We start from the raw sequence: 9,941 nt of genomic DNA, 5'->3' as shown, positions 1-9,941 counted from the left end.
CAGTCATTACATTATGGCAGAGTACAAATACATTATCCGCAGACTGGGGCTGAACCGCTCCACGTGCTTGATGCTTGGCACGTGCGGACGGCATCTCCACTGACAACCGACAAACCGCTGGTGCACGTGTACGTCACCGTTGTCCCTGGAATCCTTTCGACTGCACTTACAACAAATGTTGCCATGGCAACGGTCTCGGGACGGGGACAGGTCAGTGCTGAAAGAGAACAAAGGTAAAGAATGGGAAAACAATATTGAAGGTCATCATTCCGTAAGCCGCGGAAAGTATCGTATTTTATTTACCTCAATGTTAAAATCAGATTCACGCCAAACGCGTCAGGTCTCAGAAGCTATTATAGTAAAGTAGTAAATGTGATGATCGGTAACTGGATTGGCCACAATAAGCCGTTGTAGTCCAGAAGCCAAATACACTCCAATATTTTCTTCCTTTGTTGATTATTTTGTTAATACATTTTGTATTTTCTAAGTTTGACCACCACTCTTACTTCTCCGCATACCCCAGGTGCGATCTCTACTCTTAGCTTAGTCAATGATACTCAACAAGGATAGGTAATAGGTAAATAGGCCTTGATAAAAAAGTGCAAATTATGTACAAAGCGGATTGTAAAAGTGCATATGTGTGAGCGCTTCTAGGCTTCTTAAGAGCTTATGCCTCTTAGCCATCATTGCGACGCTAATAATCAATCATTTCTTTACTGGCTGGGTACAAGGGCTTCATTTCTTATTGCAATGCATACCGGCTTTCATGCCCAATGCAACTCCGTTAACGCTGTCATATTGCGCAGCTGCGGCATTGGCGAGTCCACCACAGCCACCGAAACCGACCTCGTAGGATGTGACGAACGTGTCAGCCGTAACCGGTGTCGCCGCTGTACTTGCCTCACTAAACCATGCCACCATAAGACTTGCTTGGTTTATATTATTGGTAATACCGGACGCCGTAGAAGCACTGTTGACCAAGAACACGAATCTGCTGGCACTGTTGGCATCGCAGTTAGTGAACGTGAAATCAAGTGTACCTGCCCTGTACCCCTGAATCACATTAGTCGTGACCTGTGCTGCTGGTACAAAACCGAGATAGAGGTATGGGTCTAAGGCGGAATCAACTGGGGTAGTATAACCAGTACTTGCGGTTACTTGCACCGACAGGGGTACGCTAGAGAAGGCATTAATTTGACGAACTTCTGCGACACTCTGCGTTCCCTCCACTAGGCGGTTGCGAATGTATGCAACATCGTTGACCTGGAACAGTTCTGGTATACTTTCCGCGGCGTTGGCGATGGAATCGGGTTTTATATATGCAACTGCACAGCCACTGACTTGCTCAAAGTCACAGAAAATGTTTACTGAGGCTAGCGTTACTGGGTTGCTAACCGAGTACGTCCCACTGGCAGCATTTGGCATCATCTGGCGAATGGCTTCACAGTTCTCTGAAATTTAAACATGGAAACATTATTTTATTTTATAAAATGCTTTCGTTTTGCTTAAAATTCTAATCCAGTGGTTGTCTGTTTTCTACAAATACAATACATGTATGTCAAACAACACATGCCAATGACATATTAAGCGGTTCAAAGTTAATATAGCTTTGTAAACGTTTTTAAATGAAGAGTGGTACAAAACAAACTCACACACATGTTAGGCAGACGTTATACGAAAGGAAATTTAGAATATAAATTTTCAGCCAATGAAATTACAGATGGATAATCATTAAGACCAAGGCTTAATTATCAATAATTTCTACTTTCGCGGATGCTACCTACTGCCACTCATCCGATACACACTCCCTGTGTCAGATTTTGCTTTAATAATGTATCAACCAATAAGGGTATTCATAGTTAGATGATGTTAGATTTAGTTAAGTAAAATCTTAATGATTAAGAAGGACTCGTTCGCTAGGCTCACTCCACACATTCTTAATCATTAAGAACTCATTTCATTTTATATCATTATTACACAATTTTGGATTCAGAGTGTTCGGTTCATCGTGAAATCATTTTAAAATGTAAATCCCTCGAATAAAATATTGATGAACATTATGTTGATATACGTGCTTAAACCGAAATTAAGAAACAACAACAACAACACGCAGTATGTTTTACATACTTGGTAGGCACATGACAGCGTTATCAGGTTGCCATGTTCCGTCGACACATCTCCTCTCAATGATCGGGTTTCCGGTGATAGAGGGAACAAAGTCGTCCCAACACTCAAAACGGACCACAGTCTGATGGTCGGAGGTTTGCCCAGGGTTGAATACTGCCGTTGCAAAGGGCACACTGACAGGTCCGCACACTTGAATAGCGAACAAAGATCCATAAATGTGAAAATGTCATGAAACAAAAAACAAAACAATATGATATGTACATTTTACTGTTTGTTATAACTCACCTCTTAAACATTGTGGATTGCCAGTCCACATACCATTAGCATCGCACGTGATCTTGTTGTTTGTGCACGGGAACGGACCGAAGCCAGTCGCACACTGATAAGTCACCATGTCCCCACTGGTGCGAGGTGTGTTCGAGTTGAGCGGATTTGCGTTGGCAACAATCGGGATGGTCGTGTCACATACTGGAATAAATGACAAAGTAGATGCAGTGGCTTGGTCATGGGATGCGGACTGGCGTTAAGAAAAATGCACCAGTCAATTGTAACCACGGCACCCAAGGTCCGTGGAATAGCGGGGACTTTGACTTTCGGTCAAGCAAAGCCCGGAAAAAATCTCCGCCGTGTGGGAACGAACTGCTGGTAAAATCCCTGCCAAATGCCCCCGCTAGCCAAGAGACCCTAGGGAAGGCCCATTCCCCGCTATTTTTGGCGCCAAGACAAAACCATCGCATCCACCCTGCGGGGCCACCTGGAAGGTAAAAACACGGCCCATTCCCCGGCTATCCCCGGTATGCCCCCGGACCTGGGGGCGTGGTTACAATTGACTGGTGCATAATTGGACGCGTGTCACGCTCTGGGGAGAATGAAAAACGTTGGAATTTGGGGCTTAGTCGAGGGGAGTTCTGGTCATCGTTAATATTTTTGGAAGGTTCTACACAATTCCACAACGCAACACATAATCGGTGTGTTAGTAAATAGTCGGTTTGACGACTTCAAACATAAAATGCACTGAAAGATATTTCACAACAGACTGGAAAATTAAAATTCGGGTCATTCGACACATAGGTTCCCTCGAGGTTTTGGCTCTGACCCCAGCCTCCTCGAGCGATCGCAGTTTTACTGTAGTTGGAAGATGAACGGCAATTGCACCTAATTTCATTGTCGACATAAGCGACCTGGCGTTGGGAAATAGCGGGAGTTTGGAGTGTCGTGATGCATATTGAAATAACAAATAATCCTGAAGGGCGTACACGAGGGAAATGGACAGGTGTTGTAAACTATTATGAATATCGTGTCACGCACACTTCACAAATATTATTACATGTTGGACTCTGGGGCGTAGTCAAGAGAAGTGGGCTGGCGGTCGTGTCACACCCTGGAACAAGGACACGTGTAATTTGGGCCCGTACGTTCGTTGCTCCTTATATGTTGCACTAACATTCGTGTTTTCAAGACACATATGCTACAGGTGATCACCAAATTTGCACATTAAAAGGGCTCTTTTATGAAATGTATCTTAAAAACTACGTATTCATTAAATGACTATAATTATATATATAGTGTATGGGTCGACCAACGCAAAACAATGGCATTTATATCAAATGTGTTTATAAACTATGCTTTTATCAAGCGTATACTAAGTGTATGAGGAATTTTTCGACACACATGTCAATGAACTATTAACCGGGTTGTCCAGTAAGCGCACTTGCTTCTCTTTGTCTTGTGACAACCACTAACGGATTCAGGGGGGGGGGGGCGCACCCCCACCCCAAATCGTCCAAGTTTATTGGTTATTTCAATGTAGGATAAAAAAAGTAATAAAATACGCACAAAATGCACCATTTCGGTCTAGAAATTGTTAAAGTAAAAATGGTACGCCCATAATGTACGCCCTCCCTAACGGGGAATTCTGGTGCCACCCCTGGCAACATCGTGTCAATGCCAGTCACTCATTATAAGTTAAAGTTACTTTCTCCAAAATTGTTGTGAACTAAATGAAGATTAAACGTTAAACCCTTTTTAATGATTTATAAAACCTATTTCACTTAAGGCTACTTACCTATAAAAGGATGTACGTAAAGTTAGCGGCCTAGCGGCCTAGAGGCGTGAAGTTAGCGGCCTTAGTTTTACACTAAAATATGGAAGTTCAAGTCTCCATAATACAATATCCTTTTCAACTATTTTTCAACAAATATATTAAAAATCAACTAATTTTCACTTTAACTTATATAATTATAATTCCTTTTACTTAAAACACTTAAACGGATTGAAATTATGACTATAAAAGTAATATTGACAAAAGGTTTAGAGTTTTGTACTTCCAATCTTTCAACTTTGGAAGTTTTCTTCAAAATTATGGAAGTTTTTGTAATTCCAAGGAATCACTTTTGGAAGTTTTTACCCATTTCTAGGAAGTAATATACTTCCAAACTTCCTTTAACGGAAGCCCTGCCCATTTTAAACAATAAAACGCCCGAAATGCGCTCTGGAAAAATGAAGAAGGTTGGAATTTTGGGCGTAGTCGAAAGGAAGCTGGTTATCGTAAATATTTTTTTCAGACGATGGAGAAACGAACAGGAGCCCATTGCTTACAACACAACTCCCGGAACGCAACCCATCAAAAGAAAAGACAACAGTTTGGTTGGTCAGGGAATTGGCCCACGTGATATTCTTCTTGACGTTTTGAGCATAACGTACTACCGCTAATTCCTTTTTTTCTAAATGGTTAAATACAAGCCAATAAAATAAAAATAAAATCAAGAAGAAAAGTCAATATCTAAATGTAAACATATACTTACGTCTGTCACAAACGGGTGTGCCACTGAAAGCACCGGAAGTCAGACACGTGATGGAGTTCGCCATCCTAGGCACGTAACCGGCATTGCACGTGAACGGAAGTACGTCACCAACGAGGAGCGGACGGGGAGTTGGCGTCACCTCACCATTCACTATGGTTGGAAGGTTGGTACACGCTGAAACCGGATGCACCCTTAACCATTAATACTGAGAGCATTTTTGTTTGTTGTGTGTTTCACATAAATGTATTTCATATGAAATCATTATCATTTAAAGCCCGACGTTTAATTATAAAAGTATTCATCTTCATATTTCTTCATAGTCCACACACTTTGACAAGCCCAATTGTGGTCATACCCCGATAATGACATCAACCCCGCAATTCATTCCTTAATTAAACATGGCGCAGTCTACACACACTGCACAAACTGAGCTAGCTAGTCCCACCATCAGTCTTCATGAAGGGTTCCACTGAGGACAATAAAATACTTGCGTGCTTTCAAAAATCACGAAGACCCTGACCTTATTTTTGTTAGGCTGGTATCATTTAGGTATATTCGTTATACCATGGATAATTATACAAATTGAACATGAAGTGATGATCCCCCTTAGCAACATATGTTTAACCTGACCGTTTCAACACTCCGTATATAAGACTTGTGTCCATTTAAGCTGTCCTATATGTTGTTTACAGCGGGCTTTTATTTTTGCCCTCGATAACAATTACGATATTTAAATTGAATTTCAATTTTCTGATGGAGTGTTGGATGGAGTTATTCAGATTCGTATGTCTGTTTGTACCTACCCTTTACACACGTCGGAGGTTGCGACCATTGTCCGCTTGTCATACATACGACGTCAGCATTTCCAACGATGGCGTATCCGGATATGCAGGTATAGGTAACCCTGGTACCGACAGGTCGCCTCGATGATGTCGTTGAGGTTGTAGAGCCAAACATTACCGTGGGAGGTGCTGGGCCTTTTCAGATATGATGAATTAAAGTAAATCAGTATAACTTAATTGAATGTACAAATGCTTTCATGAAACAAGACATTTCAAGACTATATTGATTATTATTGATGTAGAAGTTTTCATCGTTCAGGATAAATGTCTAAATTTGAAAAAAAATAATGGTATAATCTAACCGCAGACTGGTTCAACTTACAGTTTATGCAGTTCATTTCATCGTCGCCATTTCTGCACTGCGATGAGCCATCACAGACCTGGCTTCGTGGAACGAAGCAAGGCCATGATGGCGACCTTAGAGTAGCAGGGGTTCCACTGCAGTAATGCATGTTCTCGAGACAGCATTTTCCTGAAATGACGCGAAAGTTTTGGTTGGGAACAAGCCAATGTAGCCGAACTTTTTCACAAAAGGATTTCTCACCAAAATACATGTTGTTGTTTTTCTATATGTTTCTGTTAGATGTCATTCTAACAGCGATAAACACCTGCTTACTCGTTTTGTTAGTCCTTTAATATGAACAATTCTATTTTTTTTTTCAATATGCTTTTGGTATTTCATAACATATCGTCGTATTTTACCTCCGTGCGTAAATCTGAAGAAAACATGCCTTCTATTTACATCTCTTATAGGATCATTTTAAAGGTCTTATAACAGGATAACAACGCAACTGTATGTATTTGTTTATTGCATGAAAACATTATACAACGTTTTTAGCAAAAACCAACAGTGAATGGAGAAAAGTACATGTACATGTACATTGAAAATTTTCAAGAATATAAACAAACAGGAAAGATGTAACATCCTGCGACAATTGAATAAATGTTAGTAACATTAACAGTAAACATTTGTAGGCATTATCATAAATATAAAAAGACGTTTAATTTAATAAAGAGTGTCTACGCTGAGTAGCAAAGAAAATAAATTTTGACAAATTGTATATTGTTGTTCTATGATTACTATTCATAATATTTTCAAATTTGTTAATATTAGGCCAGTGACAGTAGCATGGTTTAAAAAATTTAACTCTTAGGTCTCTATATTTTGGGCAGACAAGTAGAAAATGATATTCTGATTCTATCTGATTCATGTTGCATAGTGTACATACTCGGTCATTTAATGGCGTGTTGGTATACCTGCCAATCTCAATACCCAGTCTGTGAGAGGAAATTCTAAATCTTGCTAAAGCATGTCGGAATTTGTATTCATGAATTACATCTAAATATTTTTCTCGTATAAAAGTGTGCTTAAAAATAGCATACGTTCTTAGTCTAGGCGAATTATTTATCTCAGAATACCAGCTTTGGCAATACGTATCCATTATTCTCCTCTTAATTACTTCTAGTGTGTAAATATCTATAGACTCATTTATCCAAATATCGGAGAAGCCGTACTCGTTCAAAATAGTTTTAACTTGAGAAGCCCAATTTTTATTTTTGTATGTCTTAGTGTCGAAATCGTCCCTTCGTAGAAGCTTATATGTGCGTTTAACGAGACTGTTGTCCTTAAGTGAAATAACCTTATTCCAATATTTAATTAAATTAACTTTTCTGTAAACTGTGATAACAACAGCAGGTATTATAATTCATCGTTAAATTCATTTTAACAAATTGTCCTCATTATTCATATACTTCAAGTAGTGCTGTTTGTAAATGTTATAAATTGGTTCATATACAATATTACGAAAACCCACCAAGTTTGAAAACAAGTGTGAAGAATTGAATATCTTTATAATGTACCGACTCTATATCTAATTAAATGTGATTTAAGCGGTAGTCAATATAAATAATATTACCAATATCAATATCGTTTAAATCATAATTAAAATAAATACCGTTCGTATCTGAATTAACACAAAGAAAGCGCTCGCAAATACTGTTACAAATATAAATAATATTTTAATACTAAAATTGAAAAAAAAAACACCCCTCTAATATCATTACAACTATCGATAAAGTTTTTTATAATATTTAAAACAAAAGACCATTCTAATATGAATAAAAACAAATTAAACGTTGCCAAATGAAATGACAAATATCAATACTTTTCAAACAACATTTAAAAATAAAATCGTTTCAATGAACACAAAAAACACTCTAAATTTAAATTACAAATTGTGTTCAAAGAATAATGTAAAAAAAAACTTACTGTACGACTCATAATTTTTCCTCTGAACGTTTGAACTAGAGTGCGCCAGACAACTTATGGTTAAGCTGAACACTATAACTGCACTTAGTAAATTCATATTTAAAACCAAGTTCATAGATTTTAACAGAATCAAACTTAAGCGCTAAGAAAAAGCTTCGAAGCTGTCCGTTTGTCAGTTTATCTTGCTCAACATTTTATATCAATTACAAGGAAATTATGAAATAATGCAATAGCCAATCAATATTGAACACCTAAGCTTAGAAAAGGAAATAGCTAAATATATTAGCTTTCATCAGTCCTAAGGGATTTTAAGGGCGTACCTACACAGACTCAAATACCCCGGGCGTCCCATTAAGTGCAACCAAAATAGCAATAAATAAGAAGAATAAAGCTAAGGTTACAGGGTGCATATGCCATGGATGGATCCAAAATTTGACGTAAGAGGGTGCATAACTTGGGGGTGAAACCTTTTGATTTGCGCCCTTCCCATATAACCGAAATCTATTTGGTTGTAAGTGGGGTTTTGGAGTACTCCCTTAGATAGTTTTAACAATTTCTAGTCCAAAATGGTGCCTTTTAGGGTGTATTTATTACTTATTTTCTCCTATATTAAGATAAACTTTGACGGTTTTGTTAGTGCATCTATAAACATACACATATTTTATTGAGACTTATCTAATGATGTACTTTTATATATATATATATATATATATATATATATATATATATATATATATATATATATATATATATATATATATATATATATATATATAAAAGTACATCATTATATATATATATATCTGTGGTTGAAATGTTCTTTCCGAAAATCGATGATGTTGGGAGGACATGATATAATCAAACATGTTATTGATACGTGTTATGCAAGTTGTGTAAACAGTAGCTTTAGGGTATACTATAGAATTGCTCATGTGTGTGCAGGTGCATGCATATAACTTTATTCGTTCAATACAGGTTTTACGGAAAAGTTACGTAACCAAATATGTTTACGTAAACACGTTGCATAATGTTATGGATATTGTTACGACCTAGCTCCGGTTGTTAGATGACGCTACAATTGGACATGTCCAAGTTAACCCTCGCTCTGGCCAACTCGTTTTTCCAGGATGTTCAGTGACCTAGAAGACAGGGTACTGATTTGCAATGTCACCGTGTTAACCTCTCCCCTTATGAATGCGTCGCATCAGTCGTTTCATGAGTGAAGTTATACCCGCCTCCGTATAATGATGAACGTATTTCGTTTTTTTTTGGAGTAAATTAAAATAATTTTGACAAAATACGTCAAACATCAGATATAATAGCCGTATACAGCAAATCGCGTTGGCTAATATTTACGTTAGCACAGCATTTCGAAGTAAAACAGTAAAATATGTATGTTTCCTATATCAAAGAGCGAATGAATAAAGCTAATCTGTATAAGCTTGTAAATTTAATATAACACTATTGACATGATGGACACAGGGTTAGCCTGTCTGGAATATCGGGACGGCGCTCAGATCTGGCATAAAATGCCGAGATTTGAAATCTTCTAATCTCTATCCGTGATTTGACACAGGTAAGTATAAATTACGCATAGTTCGTGTTTTTAAAGGTAAATGCATTCCTTAATGGCGCATGTCGCGGTTTATCAATTTAAATAGAAATGGATATGGTTTTGCACTGTCTAAATTTTTTTATAAAATTGAGCGGTTACAATGCTGTATATGTTGCTTTTTAATTTTAATATACACACAAAGGGCATGGAGCTTATTTGTCTAATTGTCCACTACACGTTTGTCTTGACAAAACACGAAGCCGAGCCAGCCACAACCTAAATGCCCAGGCTTTATGATTGTTGAGGAGGTAATTTTTATTGCTGTTTTCATTGTTTCGTAATTC

The 9,941-nt window shown here is 37.8% G+C and overlaps 1 protein-coding gene across 1 annotated transcript; it reads right to left on the bottom strand.

Annotated features, from left to right (window-relative positions):
• Positions 1–868: 868 nt before the first annotated feature.
• Positions 869–8,194, bottom strand: LOC128235860 (complement factor H-like). Its single transcript, XM_052950651.1, has 8 exons — positions 8,043–8,194; positions 6,096–6,245; positions 5,735–5,908; positions 4,932–5,105; positions 2,413–2,595; positions 2,128–2,316; positions 1,041–1,451; positions 869–900 (listed from the first exon to the last, which is right to left on the bottom strand). Exons 1-8 carry the CDS (start codon positions 8,155–8,157, stop codon positions 869–871), a joined length of 1,428 nt encoding a protein of 475 aa, XP_052806611.1. The 5' UTR covers positions 8,158–8,194.
• Between the last annotated feature and the right edge of the window lie 1,747 nt (positions 8,195–9,941).

This window comes from Mya arenaria, chromosome 5, assembly GCF_026914265.1.
Source record: "Mya arenaria isolate MELC-2E11 chromosome 5, ASM2691426v1".
NCBI classification, from domain to species: domain Eukaryota; kingdom Metazoa; phylum Mollusca; class Bivalvia; order Myida; family Myidae; genus Mya; species Mya arenaria.
This window is presented reverse-complemented; position numbering and strand designations above follow the sequence as displayed.

What these genes read in the sequence shown, in the direction of transcription:
- LOC128235860 (XM_052950651.1), bottom strand. Translation starts at nt 8,157, where the DNA reads ATGAACTTGGTTTTAAATATGAATTTACTAAGTGCAGTTATAGTGTTC. An exon ending in GAAAAATTATGAGTCGTACA is followed by an intron (nt 6,246 to 8,042) that starts GTAAGTTTTTTT and finishes GCGTCATTTCAG; the next exon opens with GAAAATGCTGTCTCGAGAAC. An exon ending in TGAAATGAACTGCATAAACT is followed by an intron (nt 5,909 to 6,095) that starts GTAAGTTGAACC and finishes ATATCTGAAAAG; the next exon opens with GCCCAGCACCTCCCACGGTA.